Source organism: Mauremys reevesii, linkage group 3, assembly GCF_016161935.1.
Source record: "Mauremys reevesii isolate NIE-2019 linkage group 3, ASM1616193v1, whole genome shotgun sequence".
Classification (NCBI taxonomy): domain Eukaryota; kingdom Metazoa; phylum Chordata; order Testudines; family Geoemydidae; genus Mauremys; species Mauremys reevesii.
In genome coordinates this window covers 56,349,899-56,365,701 of record NC_052625.1, presented here as the reverse complement: position 1 = coordinate 56,365,701, position 15,803 = coordinate 56,349,899, and the positions used below count along the sequence as shown (strand labels likewise).

The window sequence follows — 15,803 nt, the reverse complement described above, 5'->3', positions numbered from 1 at the left end:
GGCTGGGCTCTTCAGAGCTCTTAGGGCAATCTGGTCATAAGGGTCACAATGGGAGCTGCTGAGCAGCCAGCACTTTAGACAGATTTGGGGCCTAAGTGAGAGCTGAGCCCCAGTTGTGTGTGCTGAGCACTTGAAAAAACTGGCCCTAAGGTCTTTGTTAAAAAAATGAACAGTCACTTCTCCTGCCACCTCCGAGATGGAACAGAGCAGCTGTTTAGCTGCACACAGCATTGCCGTGCAATAGTGTAGGCCAAGAAATGCAGAGTACGGTTGCCACCTGGAACGTTAGGGGGAAGTTTAGGTAGGCGGGATGCAGTTCTCAGAATTTTGCCAGGATACCAGGGTTCCAAAGGTGCCAGGAGATTTTGCAGGACAGCACCCCCAGTACTCGGGTGAGACACAAGGCTCAGCACTGAATCAAAGAGGTCAGTGCCTCCTACTAAACTGCCACCAGCACTTCCTGAGCATCTAGGCCAGTGGTGCTCACTGCGTCCCTCATGGCTCTAAATCAGGGACGTCCAGGGCCAACTGTGTTAAGAAGAAAATCTGTATTTGATTATGAACTGAATGTGTGTTCCCTGAGCTTCACCCTGTGATTTTTTAGCTGACGTGTCTGCATCCCTCTGAAGAGGAAGTAGAGGGCCCTGCCTCCCTAGCTACCTCCCACAGCTTCCTCTGCTGCCCTAGTACGAGCCAAGCCAGGAGTGCTTCCAGCACCAGCTGTCCAGCCCCAGCTACTCATCAGCCCCCCTGCTGGCCCCCTTCTGCGTGGCCGGGGAAGGAGAAGAGTAGCTCTTACTGCGCTATCAGCCACTGGAATGTGGAAGTCCCAAGAAGATGAGAATAGGAGCTCTCCTGGTTCTGCTAGAGCTTAGGGGAATGCCTGACAAAGGTCCTCTCCCAAACACAGCCACTTGGGGTACCCTAGAAAAGAAGAAGCTGAGAACTAACACCAGACAGATGAAAGGGAGCAGAAACCACCTGCAACTCCACTCCCGGGGTTTCTCCCAGCATTGGGGAGTCCTTAGCAAGCACGGAGCCAGCACCTACACCTCTCTCTCTCTCCACAGCCCCTCATGCAGAGGTGAAAAAGTAGGAGCATGTTGCATTAGGACTATCCCCTGTTGGCATCTGACCCCTAATGGACTGTTGCCTGCTGGCACAGGTTACAGCAATCCCTAAAATATCAGTGTTTTGGCTGAGTAGCACAAAGAGAGCAGAACAGGCCAGACACTCTGCCCCACAGTGCTGATTGTAACCACCTGACCTTTCTGAAAGAACATTTGGACTTCAGACTGGCCACCACTGATCCAGGTGTTTCATGGGGGAGGGATAGCTCAGTGGTTTGAGCATTGGCCTGCTAAACCCAGGGTTGTGATCTCAGCCCTTGAGGGGGCCATTTAGGGATCTAGGGTAAAAAATCTGTCTGGGGATTGGTCCTGCTTTGAGCAGGGATTGGACTAGATGACCTCCTGAGGTCCCTTCCAACCCTGATATTCTATGAAGGTCTCCCATCCACATACTGCTCTAGTTCAGAGCTACTTAGTTTAGGAATTCTGACAGGATTAACCCAGAAGAGCAGACAACTTGCCAGCTATTTTATTCTACCCTGAGCTAGCCCCAAAGGAATAAAGATAAAAAGCAACACAGGGGGAAATGACATAAATCTAACCCTCCTGCCACTGAATATATAGAAGTTCTTTTAAATCGTTCAACTGCCTTCTTCCTAATGATCAGAACCATATCTTCAGAGTATCTCTAGCAGGGTCCTGACAAGGGCAGTCAGGACCAAGAGTCAGAGCAGGGTCAAACCTAAGGCTGAGAGTAGCAGGGAAGCTTGCAGCCAAGTTCCAGGCCAGGGTCAACAGCAAGGATCAGAGTATGAGTCAGGTTTCAGGTTCTGGGGCCGGAGGCAAGGTCCAAACTGGGCTGAGGTCAAAGCCAGGAGTTCAGGATCAGGGATGGTCATGGTAGTTACAGCAGATCCACACTGTTGCCTGGACCCTTCTTGGAATGACCCTTAGGTTTGTATAGGGTAGGGAGCCAATCAGGAGCCATGAGGCTGCTGCTTGTCAGAGCCCTTGAGGTGGGGCTTCCCATGGTCTGTGTCCACAGCCGCTAATGGGTAGCGAGACACAAATTACCGTAGTTAGCCATTGCTGGGTGGCCGCCTGGAGGTGTTCACTAGCAGCTCTGTAGGCCTGTGTTTGAGATTCAGTGGGCCTTCCAATCTCAGTCCAAGAGTGAATGGCTTTGAATTTTCTTGGCAGTGTTGGGACTTCTCAAAATCTTTGTGCCTTCTCTCAGAGAAAGAAGAAAATGTTCTCCTTCCTCTAAAATGTCAAACGAAAGGCTTTAACTGCATCCAAGATTTATTGGGCTTCTTCTGAGTAAACAGACAGCAATTTTTTACCGTTTTAAAATTTTTCTTGTTTTGCAAGCACAAAGCAATGGAAGGTTTCTGGACGCCCTGATGCTCATCACTTCATAAAGTAAACAGGCCTTGTTCAATCAATATTTATGCCCCTATCACTCACAGCTGCCCATAAAGCTGGAATGGAATGGAATGGGGGTACATTCATTCATTGTAATTATCAGTGAAAAATTAACAAGGTTTTCATTTACTGACTATTGTTTTTCAGATATCTCAGAGAGACCACTCATGTGCAGTCAATAGATTAATTAAACAATACAGATAATATAAGCCTGACACCATTTGTCCATGACAGTTTTATTATTATTATAGCCAGCTGAGTTTCGCCTGACCACTTGGATTGCTAAATTCTGATGGAACTTTGTGTCCCGCTCAATGTTCAACAAAGACGCAATTGTTAGCAACCCGGGTGGATACGGTGGAGGAAAACTATTTTCAAAGCCTAGCTACAGTTAGGAAAGTGACTGAGAAAACAGCTCCTTCTTATTCAGCAGGTCTGCTCCTTGGCTCTGCCTGAGTCACACGAACACAAAAATGAATGTGTTGTTTTTTATCACTGTTAGACATGCAGCTGAAATACAGGTATCGGAGCACAAACTAGATTCGATTCTGGATCACGCATCACCAGTTTGTTAGTGTTCTAGACATGCTGCAAAGCCTGCCTTTACTCTTGGACATTTCAGGGAGGGCATTCATTGATGAGTGTCATTATAGGTCCCACCCTGTGACCATCAAAGTCAGTGCCAAATCCCCCACTGGCTTCAACAGGCACAGGATCAAGCCCTCTATTACGTTAAATTGGCAGGCTACTGTTCATGTTGGAATAGGCAGTTCAGTTAATTACTGTGTTAAGATCTTAATTTTGGCAGTGTACATTGTTGTTTTAATCTATGTTAAACACCTCCAGGAGACTGGTGCTGTAAAACCTGGAGAAATTAAAGGAAGAAAGATTATCAGATGAACTCTGGATGCAGAATCTTTCCAGCTGGTGCTGATGCAGAAAGAATGCAATGTGCTATTCAGATCCCAAATGCAGAACTGGCAACCACCTTTCTGGCTATGGGCCCAACCTTCCAGGGCGCAGAGCAAGGGTGCTGGAATCTTCGGGGGGCTGCACAGCGACCCCCAGCCCCAGTTGCTTCCAACAGGAATTCTCGGCAGCTTATAGGAAGCTCTGATCACTTCACAGGATCAGCCCCACACACACACTGCATTTTAACATTAACCATTCCCTTTTGTTGAACAAACTATATCTACAATAATAGTTACAGGATATGTCATATTTTGTGGTTTACACTATTTTTTATACCCTCCAGTGTTTGTAACTCCTCCTTGGAAACTTGAAAATAGCATTTGTTTCTCCTGGAGGTTTTTAGTTCCATGTTTCTTACCGTGACATTAACTAAGCCTTGTTATTTTTGATAGTTGGAGAGTCTTCTGGAATGCCCAGATGTCTCCTTCCTTCACGGTTCAGCCCCACTCATAAAGGTCCTGATCTCCAGAATCCATCAGCTATGCTTCATCCATATACCAGCAGGAGTAACAGGGGTCTTCTTTCCCTTTTAAAGCCCTCCCAAGCCCTGCCTGCCCCAGAAAGTGAGAGGCCAACCAAGCTTGAAACCTGACCACTGCCAGCATCAGCACAAGCACTGGGAATTGGGTTTGCCAGCTCAGTGCCATTAAGCAGAGCCCACTGCATGTATTCCTCACAAACCAATCTGGGAATTTACTTGTAATTAATCCAGCATATCAATTCCTCTCATTATGTCTTAATCTAATTAAGTCATTAATTTCTATGTGTGTTTTTTTAAATGAGAGAAAGAAAAAACTCCTGCATAAAACACAGGGAGGCAGTGCTGTCTAGTGGTTAGAACAGGGCAGGGACTCAGAATTCCTGGGTTCTGCTCCAAGCTCTGACACTGACACACTAGGTGATTTTAGGCAAGTCATGGATGACCTGATTTTCCAAGGTGCTGAGCTACTCTCTCTCCCTTGAATCAATGGGTGCTGGACATGCTTAGTGCCTTTGAAGACCTCAGTTTGCTCCTCTGGAAAACAGAAGGGGCAGGGGGCATTGGCTGGCACTGATTACTGCTTGTGAAGTGCTTGGAGATCCTGAAACGAAAGGCTCTGTAAGTACAGAATATAATCACTGAACCTCAGCTGATCAGAAACACAGAACTGCTGTACAGTTGCTCCCTAGTAAACCATCCAGCAGACAGGATTAATTTTACTAATCCCTTGCTTGCTAACTGGCTCACCTGATTAGGTGCCTGCTAGACAGCAGACACTAGAAGACAGTCACACCAATCCAGCGGGGCTCGCTGCACTCACCTTCCTTCACAGCTTGAGGGGACTCCAAAAAGAACAGAAGAGAAACACAGAAACATTTTCCCTAGCCAGGCAAATAAGATTCAAACTGTCCTTGGATGGACTGGGGACTTCATTCCATAACCAGCTAGGCGACTTTGAATGGGACACATTTTTAATTCCATGCCCCATTGTTACTATGAGGTTATTGCTTAAAATAAAGGCCTCAGCAAGAAGTCCCCTGCTTGAGTAAAGCACTGCTGGCCTTCCTTAGAGGAAATGTTCCATGGCAACTCCTGAATGTGATAAAGGGCTGGCTTGATGCAGCCATTAGCCAGTGATGCTCTGAGTTAGGAAGGAATGAAGAAAGTGACTAGAAGAAAAGTGAGCAAGGCTAGGAAAGAAGCAGAGAGAGGCTCGATAAGGTGATAGCTACATCTACACTGCAGCTTGGACCATGCTTCCCAGTGTGGCTAGACAGATACGCTAGCTCTGCTTGAGATAGTGCCCTAAAAATATGCATTGTAGCCAGGGGTAGCAGAGGTGGTGGCTCAGACTAGCCACCTAAGTACATACGTAGGGACTCCACGGGTTTGTACTCAGGTGACTAGCCTGAGCTGCAGCCCATGCTTCACCAGCTACGCTGCTATTTTTAGCGCACTAGCTCAATCGGAGCTAGCGCGTGTCTGTTTACCCAGGCTGGGAAGTCTGGTCTCAGCTGCAGCGTAGATGGAGCCTCGGAGTGTGGTGCAGGGAGATAAAAGTAAGAAGAAATAAGAGGTGAAACCAGGTAAAATAAAACAAGCATGCTCCTATCCATTCTGCCAATAGAATATCAGCATAGGGAAAGCCTAGCCACTGGGATAATGTCCTGGACACCCATGTAGGAGACTCAGTTAGGGTATGTCTACACTACACTCGCTGAGGTCGGCCGGGGGCGCATAGGCAAAAATGGGAATGACTCCCCGGGTCATTCCCTCCTTTGTTTTGTCTAAAAATAGAGTCAGTCCAGCCTAGAATAAGGGGCAAGTGTACTAGAGAACCAGAGAGCACAACCGCTCCGTGTCAGAGCCCCAGAGATCCCGCAGAAATGATGAGCTGCATGCCATTCTAGGGGGTGCCCCTACAACAACCCCACCCGTTGCTTCCCTCCTCCTCCAACCCTTCTGGACTACTGTGGCAGTGTCCCCCCATTTGTGTGATGAAGTAATAAAGAATGCAGGAATAAGAAACACAGACTTTTTAGTGAGATAAAATGAGGGGGAGGAAGCCTCCAGCTGCTATGATAGTCCAGGCAGGACATTAAAAGGTCGGAGGGGAGAGGAGACCAGCCTTCCACTGCTATGATAGTCCAGGCAGTACAGAATCTTTTCTTTAGACATGGGGGTGGGGGGGGGGCTGATGGAGCTCAGCCCCCAGTTGCTATGATGAGGACGGTTACCAGCCGTTCTGTACCATCTGCTGGGAATGACCTGGAGTCATTCCTATTTTTACCCAGGCGCCCCCGGCCAACCTCACCGAGGCCAGCCAGGAGCACTCACGGGCTGATGATGAGGACGGATACCAGTCCTTTTGTACTGTACTGTCTGCCACCGGGGAGGGGAGAGGATGCTGCTGTTTAGCGCTCCAGCACCCCGTCTACCAGCAGCATGCAGTAGACATAGGGTGACATTAAAAAAAGGTGAGAAACGATTTTTTCCCTTTTCTTTGGGGGGGGGGGAGGGTGTAAATTGACGACATACAATTACAATTTTTCCTGAAACACCCGGGAAAATGTTTTTGACCCTTCAGGCATTTGGAGCCCAGCCAAGAATGCAAATGTTTTTCGGAGACTGTGGGATAGCTGGAGTCCTCAGTTCCCCCTCCCTCCCTCCATGAGCATCCATTTGATTCTTTGGCTTTCCGTTACGCTTGTCACGCAGCACTGTGCTGAGTCCCTGCTGTGGCCTCTGTCTATCATAGCCTGGAGATTTTTTCAAATGCTTTGGCATTTCGTCTTCTGTAACGGAGCTCTGATACAACAGATTTGTCTCCCCATACAGCAATCAGATCCAGTATCTCCCGTACGGTCCATGCTGGAGCTCTTTTTGGATTTGGGACTGCATTGCCACCCGTGCTGATCAGAGCTCCACGCTGGGCAAACAGGAAATGAAATTCAAAAGTTCGCGGGGCTTTTCCTGTCTACCTGGCCAGTGCATCTGAGTTCAGATGGCTTTCCAGAGCGGTCACAATGGTGCACTGTGGGATACCGCCCGGAGGCCGATACCGTCGATTTGCGGCCACACTAACCCTAATCCGACATGGCAATACCGATTTCAGCGCTACTCCTCTCGTCAGGGAGGAGTACAGAAACCGGTTTAAAGAGCCCTTTATATCGATATAAAGGGCCTCATTGTGTGGACGGGAGCAGGGTTAAATCGGTATAACGCTGCTAAATTCGGTTTAAACGCGTAGTGTAGACCAGGCCTTAGATTCGTTAGGCCTAGTGCTTGTCTCACCAGTGTAGATCAGGAATGCTTTGCCATGGAGGTTGATGAATGGAGACACCTCATTTCTCCATTAGGAGTTGGACAACCAGTTTATCCCATTATTTTACAAATCATGTTTCTGCCATTATAATATGAGCTCCTTCTAGGAAGTTGGAGAAGGTAAGGAGGAACTATCTACATACTGCAAAAGTATTGCCTGAAACTGGGTTAGCAGCTAGCCAATATCCAAAATACATAACCTCATGGCCAGAGGATTGTACTGTCCTATGCCCAATCACCTATTCTCCCTTTATTGCTGCTTCACTGGCTTTGATGCAAATATATGAAACCAGATTTGGATCCCTGAAGAGGGGTTAAATGAAGTGACATCATGTTCCTTTTCTCACAACTAGCTCATATTTCATATTACTCAAAAGGAGTTTCCAAAGCCAAAAATGTAATGCACTAAAAAATGAATCTGTACTCTATGAATCCCAGGGGGATGCAACTGTTTTGATGGAAAATTCAGAGGAAATGAAGGAGAGGCAATTTCAGCTGTCAGATTTCTGGAGTTATGGCAACTTGGCAGGTGTAACTTAGAAATTTAGGGCCTGATCCTGTAGCCATGAGGAAATTACCCTTGACTTCAGTAGGAACAGGATCAGGCCAGTAACAAGGTTAGCCGTCCAAAGAGCAGGGGAGAACTACATCTGTATGTGTTCTGTGGATATTCAAAGGGGGCTGTAAAATGAAGAATCAATTCTACTGCAACTGTTGTTAGCTAAAAAGGTTCATTTGAAGGAGAATACAGTACATCATGGCTGACAAGTGAGTTTTTATTTTGCAGTTTTGAAGAGTGCATTTTCAATACAAGCCTATTTACCCAAAGGGATAGTTATGGTTAAGAGAGCACTTTCATTCTAAACCTATGTTTCCAGTGACTTATTACCTTCCCCCACAAAAATGATCTTTGGGCCTGAAATTGCACAAGCTCATTCCTCCATCCTAGATAGGTGAGATTATGGAAAGCCTGAAAAATTCCATTCAGTCATTTTTGTTTGAAAAAAAAAGCATGAAAAACCAGTGACTTTTGCCACATGAAAACCAATGTATTTTTACCAATTTAAGAACTTTTTCAAACAGTGATTTGGATTTAAAGTTCCAGACTTGGCATATACATAGTCATTTGTGAGGAATAGCTTACACAGACACAGCTGATATAAAAATCATGGGCCAGATGCCCATCTCAGTTACACTGGTGTAAATCTGGAGTGAAGGCCTGATCCAAAGTCCTTTAAGATGCCCATTAACTTTATTGGTTTTGGATCAGATCCTAAACCCTCTAATTTCGACCAAGTCAGTCCAGATTTACAGTGGTATAATTAAAATCAGAATCTGGTCCCATGTATTTCAAACAGTCAGTTCTTTACCAATGTTAGTACCACCATAGGTTATTAAAATGGAAAGAATTTTGAAAAAGTTCCTGGTTTATGCTGCTTGTGTACTTTTTGCATTTCATGCAGTTTGAACTGTGAAACTAAACTGGTCAGTTTCTGTTTATAGTAAGTTGCAGGTTGCAGTCTCATGCACTGTACAGTGCTGTTCTTTGGGCTCAAACACTGCAAGGGAATGCTCAAGTCCAACCAGAAACTGCTTTCACTAGGGTGACCTGATTTTATAGGGACAGTCCCAATATTTGCGGCTTTTTCTTATATAGGCTCCTATTACCCCCCACCCCATCCCGATGTTACACACTTGCTATCTGGTCACCTAGCTTTCACTGAGACAAAAACCAATTTCATTGAAATATTTATATTCATATTAGGACCCTGACTTTTTTGTTTAACTACATAAGTGTAGTGATTTAAACCAGTTGATGACATCTGCGGCTCTGCCACAGACTCACCATGATGGACAAGTCCATTAAATTCTCTCTGTGTGCTTCTCTCTCTTTAAAATGGGTCTAGTCATGCCTACCTCACAGAAGGGTTGTGAGGATCATTCACTTATTGTTTATAAAGTGCTTAGAAATCTACAGATGAAAACTGACAGTGTAAACTGCTTTCCTTGTGTGCTACATGTCCCCCCTGGTGCCTGATCCACAGAGGACACAGGTCTGCTATAATACTCTGCTAGGGGATCTGGCCCGGATTCAGCAGCCCATCTGTATTCCACATAAACACATGGCTGAAGTTAAGTATGCTAAGTCCCAGTGGGCTTTGCTGAATAGGGGTGGATTTTAGCACATGCCGAAATGCTCTGCTGAATTGGGGCCTTAGCTTATTTCACACTGTAGAGACTCATGCTTTTAGCTCTGGAGCTCCAGTCATTAATGATGATGACCATTACAAGTGTGCAAAGTTGTATTAATTACTATGCTGAGTGCATCATTTTCTTACCAATTTAGTTATACACCAAGCACGGAGCTATCCAGAGCATTCAATTCAATTACTATTTTAAATTTAGAATACAAGGTAGTGTGCTCACAGCAAGCCAAATAACAAGAAAAGTTTATATACCTCTAACAGGCAAATATTAAACTTGAGACTGATACAGGGAAAAGGGAGTGGATAGAGACATTAAAACTTTTGGCACAGATCGTATAAGCAGAAAACTAGAGCACGATAAAACTATCTAGCCACGGTAAGGCCTAGTGAGGTCATATTTGGAACACCGAGCGCAGTTACAGTCAGCATATAAAAACAAGTAGCATAGGAATGAAGATGACACAGCAGACAGAAAAAATGATACATGGACTTGAGAATCTTGGTTAGTCAAAAAGATCATAGAGACATAGGCTGGCATTCTGAGAAAATACTTTAATTCCCAAGGCCAACAGAACAAGTAAGGGCTACAAGGCTGAGTACAGTGGTTTCAGACACCTGACAAGGTGGCATGAACTTCAGAGAAGGCATCCAACCAATAACAGGAATTGAAGCAAGAATGCAGTGGATCTAATTTACCTCGATTTCAGTAAGGCATTTGATACAGTTCCACATGGGGAATTATTAGCTAAATTGGAAAAGATAGGGATCAATATGAAAACTGAAAGGTGGATAAGGAAATGGTTAAAGGGGAGACTACAACGAGTCATACTGAAAGGTGAACTGTCAGGCGGGAGGGAGGTTACTAATGGAGTTCTTCAGGGATCGGTTTTGGGACCAATCTTTTTATTACTGACCTTAGCACATTTCCACATTTTGTGCCAATGAAGTTTGCAGATGTCACAAAGCTGGGAGGTATTGCCAATACAGAGAAGGACCGGGATATAATACAGGAAGATCTGGATAACTTTCTAAACTGGAGTAATAGTAATAGGATGAAATTTAATAGTGAAAAGTGCAAGGTCATGCATTTATGGATTAATAACAAGAATTTTTGTTATAAACTAGGGACACATCAGTTGGAAGTAACAGAGGAGGAGAAGGACCTCGGAGTATTGGGTTGATCACAGGATGACTATGAGCTTCAAATGTGATATGGCCATGAAAAAACCTAATGTGGTCGTGGGATGCATCAGGCGAGGTATTTCCAGTAGAGATAAGGAGGCGTTAGTATCGTTATACAAGGCACTGGTGAGACCTCATCTGGAATATTGTGTGCAATTCTGGTCTCCCATGTTTAAGAAGGATGAATTCAAACTGGAATAGGTACAGAGAAGGGCTACTAGGATGATCCGAGGAATGGAAAACCTGTCATATGAAATGAGACTCAAAGAGTTTGGCTTGTTTAGCCTAATCAAAAGAAGGCTGAGGGGAGATATGATTGCTCACCATAAATATATCAGAGGGATAAATACCAGGGAGGGAGAGGAATTATTTAAGCTCAGTAGCAATGTGGACACAAGAACAAATGGATATAAACTGGCCATCAGGAAGTTTAGACTTGAAATTAGACCAAGGTTTCTAACCATCAGAGGAGTGAAGTTCTGGAACAGCATTCCAAGGGGAGCAGTGGGGGCAGAAGACATATCTGGCTTCAAGACTGAGCTTGATAAGTTTATGGAGGGGATGGTATCATAGGATAGCCCAATTTTGGCAATTAATTGATCTTTGACTATTAGGGGTAAATATGCCCAATGACCTGTGATGGGATGTTAGATGGGGTGGGATGAGAGTTACTACAGAGAATTCTTTCCTGGGTGTTTGGCTGGTGAGTCTTGCCCACATGCTCAGGGTTTAGCTGATCGCCATATTTGGGGTCGGGAAGGAATTTTCCTCCAGGGCAGATTGGCAGAGGCCCTGGGGGGTTTTTGACTTCCTCTCTAAGATGGGGCAAGGGTCACTTGTTGGAGGATTCTCTGCACCTTGAAGTCTTTAAACCACGATTTGAGGACTTCAATAGTTCAGACGTAGGTTAGGGGGTTGATACAGGAGTGAGTGGATGAGATTCTGTGGCCAGCAATGTGCAGGAGGTCAGACTAGATGATCATAATGGTCCCTTCTGACCTTAAAGTCTATGAGTCTATGAACGTGGGCAGGATTCTGATCTGACTCACACACACTGGTATAAATCAGGAGTAATTCCATCGAGAGCAATGAAGTTACACTGATGTAAAGCTAACTGGGGTAAGCAAGAGGAGAATCGGGTCCATCCTGAGCAGACAATACACAGATTAAAAACTCTCAGAGGCAGCAATGGCGACACTAATCTGACTCGGAGAAAGGAATTAAGCAAATAGCGAAGACGAGAAAATACTTGCTGTATGTACTTTACACAACTGCAAAACCTCTGCAGAGGGAGCAATCTGGGAGGGGCTTTCTGGCGCCCACCGCTCTCAAACATTTCTTACGGGGTCCTTATCTCAGCGTTCACAAATGAGGGAATGCTCAGGTCGGGTCATATCCTGCAGGGCAAAACTCCCGCAGATTGCAAGGAAACCAGCGAGCTAATCTCCAGTCCCATCACCGCAAACGCTGCTTGCCTTTGGGCTATCGCTAGGCTGCCGTACAATCCTGTTCGCTCCTCCAGCCCCACATACATTAAAGACCCTTGGGGCGCAGGAAGAGATGGTGGCAGGGGGTTAATGGACAAATGTAAGCCACTGGTGAGGGTGCTCTCGGTGCATCATGCCCTGGTTTGGGTGCCTTCTCTAAGGGAAGGAAGAGCCTAAAGGACTTGACTGCGAAACTGTTGCAAAGTTGGCACCCGGTTCCCCAAGCCTGGCGTACAGCGTGAGCACAAGCGGTTCTCCCACATGTGACGGTGCCCAACGCTGCACGTGTGCTCGGGGCATCTCCCCGCGCCCGCTTGCTGGGGCTCTAGCCCGCGGGCGGGACAGCTGCGCGCACCACGCTGCTCCTGCAAAGCCCCCTGGCGCCGAGCCGGGCTGGAGCCCGGCCGCCAGTCCCCGAAGAGAAGCGGCCGCTCGTTACCTTTGGCGTCTGCCCTTCGGGTCCTGCCACCTCCAGTCTCCTCCTGGCCCCCAAGAAGAAGAGGAGCGCAGCGAGCCACAGGATCCCCGCGAGAGACAGCGCCAGCCGGCGACTCGGCCGCCTCATGGCTCCAAGGGGCGCGGGGCAGAGGGGCTGGCAGCGCTACCGGCGGGCCGCCTCCCCGGCGCGGGGCATGGCTGGAGCGGGGGCTGCTCCGAGGCTGGGCGGAGACAGAGAGCGGCGAGGCCCGGGCGGGGCGGGGCAGGAGGAGGTACCGGGGGTGGAGCGGGGAGGGAGCGGCTGGCTCAAAGCGGCCGCGGCTCGCCCGGGGAGCTGCAGCGCCGGACTGTGTCAGGCTCCCCGGGAGGCGGGAAAGTGGCGGGGTGTCTCCGGCTGGCAGCCCCCCGGGAGCAGGGGGAGGCGCTGCCAGCCACGACTCCTTCCTTCCTTCCTTCCCCCAGCGCCGCCGGCTCAGCTCTCCGGCTTGTGCGGCCGCTGGGCCGGGCCCTGCAGCGCGGGGCGGGTCCGGTCCGGTCCGGTCCGGGGAGATCGGGGATAGGAAAAGCTCCGGGCCGGCCGCGGGGCAGGGGCCCTGCAACTTTCCAGCACGTCCGAGCTGAGCGGGAAGCCTCCAGGTTTGGCTCAGCTCAGCTCTCCGGGGCAGGGGCAACCTGCAGCCAGGCAGCCTCTCGCTGCGAACTTGAGCTGCTGTGCACGGCGCTGCTCGGAGCCCGCCGTGGGCAGGGGACTGCTTCCAGAGGCAGGAGATTTACACTCCAGCAGGGTCACTGCCCATTACAGTGCGCCTGATTCCGTGCTCCTTCTATCCGGGTACCTCCAGGGAAGGCGGTGGAGCTACCTCCTGCCGGAGGCTGCTGTGATGAATAAGAGGAGAATCAGGTTGTCTGCGTGCGGGTAGCCTTCTAGTTCATGGGTGAGAGCTTGTGTCCACCCTCCTGTCTAGGGTGTGTTAGAGTTTTTAAAGCAGGTAGGGGCTTTATTTCAATGGTGGGGAGGGGGGCCTGAAGAGGGTGGTGTTTCTTGGACATTACAGCACTAAGGTCAACAGCTTGTGAGAATCAGACTTTCATCAAAATCACCAACCTGAAACTAGAGGTTCTTTTACTAAGCTCTCATTAACGATGTCAGGTGCATAAGTGCTGTGGGCAGATCTGCTGTTGCTAAACCACCATCTCTGGAACCTGCAAGTGAGCAGCTGAAGGACACTAGGAGGGTAGGCTGTGGTCAGTGGGGGTCATTTCAGACTATTCATAGAATATCAGGGTTGGAAGGGACCTCAGGAGGTCATCTAGTCCAACCCCTTGCTCAAATCAGGACCAATCCCCAGACAGATTTTTACCCTAGTTCCATAAATGGCCCCCTCAAGGATTGAACTCAAAACCCTAGGTTTAGTAGGCCAGTGCTCAAACTCCATCGATGGAGCACGTTTCAGGCTGAACAAGCCCAAGGCCCAGTGCAGAAATGTAACAGTGACATGGAAAGTGGTACTACAGGGAAAGGCAGCATCTACTTAACATTACATACAAGAGCGTTAGCTAGGACATGGAGCTTAATTTATCCAATTGAAACAGCAGGGGGAATGGAAGTAGATAACTTAATTACTGGGGTTGGAAGAGAAGACTGAAGGCTCTAGACCTCTCCTGAGCCCTTAAAAAGTAAAATCATAATCAACCTAGAATAGAACTGCTTGAGAGAGAGTGGTGGTAACTCTGAGCAAAGGATAAGGTACTGTTTTATTACTAATACGAGAGCCAGGGGTGAGGAGCAGTAGCTAAGACCTTGTTCCTGCAAGTGGTTCCCTGGTATAGGATTTCTGCACTCATCCAGAGTCCCAATGACTTCAGTAGGGCTCTGTATGGATACAGGGGTTTACCTGCAGTGAACAATTCACAGAGTAAGGGCTTAAGATAGACTATTGGAACTGGAGCTCAGTTGGGATCATACACTACTAGAAAGACGATAGTAAACACCAAAAAAGTCACATGTCAGAACCTGGTTTAGTCCCCTTTCCCAACTTACTATTTTTCCATTACTAAGCTTGGCCTGAAGTGAGTAAGCTGATGCTTCCCCCTGCTAGAGAAGATGGAATAAATTAGACATCGGAGCAGATGTGAAGCATTTGTGTTAGTATCAAAGCGATGGAACAAAACCCTATAAAAACAGGAACCCATGCATAAAACAACATACGGAAGGAATCAGTGATAAGCTGTCAGAAAGCTGGGCCATCCACTGCACATGTTGCAAACACTCTCTCCTGTGCATTTTCCCCCACTGCTCCTCTTTTTATGATTTCCTCCCGTTGTTTGTGTCACTTATTAATTTACTGTTTGCATTCTCCATCCTTTGCCCTCTTTTGATTTATTCCAAGGCTCACTGACTCCTCTCTTTCTCTTAATGTAATCCATGCCTCTTAGGCCTGATGTGCTTAGAAAGATGCCCAGATAAAAATTTCATTAACAACAACAAAGAGACATTTAATCTTTTCTTTGTTTTAAGAGTGTGAGACTTTTCTGTCCAGGGAGTTTGTGGAAGGATAAAGTGATGAAATCCATGTCCATATGCAGAAGTCTTTAACAATGACAGAAGCAGTTGGTGCTAGTGTAGAGAAGACTGTCTTTGCAGCTAAGCAGGGAGGGTTGAGCTCGCTCAGCATGTGACTAAGGAAAACACAGGTGCTGCAAGAAGTGGGGTTAGTAAATGTGATTCTACCACTCTTCTTATTGAGTCATTCTCCTAGCAGGCTGTATGCAGGTGAAGAGAGCCATTTTTTTTCCAGGAGACAACACAGAGATTCTTTCCCCCTTGTGAAAAATAAATTAATATTCTTCTGCCAGTTAACATGGTTAAAGAGTCCAATGTTCTAGCAAGATTTCAGTTGGGGCGATTCTGTTTACTTATAAACTTTCCCCCTAGTTTCAAAAACAGAGTATTCTCAGGGTTCCCATCTTACACTGTTTGGTACTATTTAATGGAGTGGAGAACAGGCTTATAAAAGTTGCAGACAACACCACTGGGGGAGAGGGGCTGCCAGCACCTTGAAGGACTGGATTTGAGTTCAAAATGACCTTGATAAATTGGAGACTTGGTCTGAAAATCAACAAAAATGAAATTCAGTAAAGATAAAGTACTCTATGTAGGAGGGAGGAAAAAAAATCAAATGCACATATACAAAATGTGGAATAACTGGCTAGATGA

The 15,803-nt window shown here is 47.0% G+C and overlaps 1 protein-coding gene across 2 annotated transcripts in view; it reads right to left on the bottom strand.

Annotated features, from left to right (window-relative positions):
• The window catches only part of GALNT14 (polypeptide N-acetylgalactosaminyltransferase 14), a 188,048-nt gene extending 175,238 nt beyond the window's left edge, over positions 1-12,810 (bottom strand). Inside the window, exon 1 of one of the 2 annotated variants that reach the window (XM_039532168.1) lies at positions 12,588-12,810. In XM_039532168.1, the coding sequence (XP_039388102.1) occupies positions 12,588-12,713 (126 nt within the window). In that variant the 5' untranslated portion in view covers positions 12,714-12,810. The remainder of the gene's footprint in view (positions 1-12,587) is intronic. The other variant, XM_039532166.1, reaches the window with a different exon arrangement.
• Between the last annotated feature and the right edge of the window lie 2,993 nt (positions 12,811-15,803).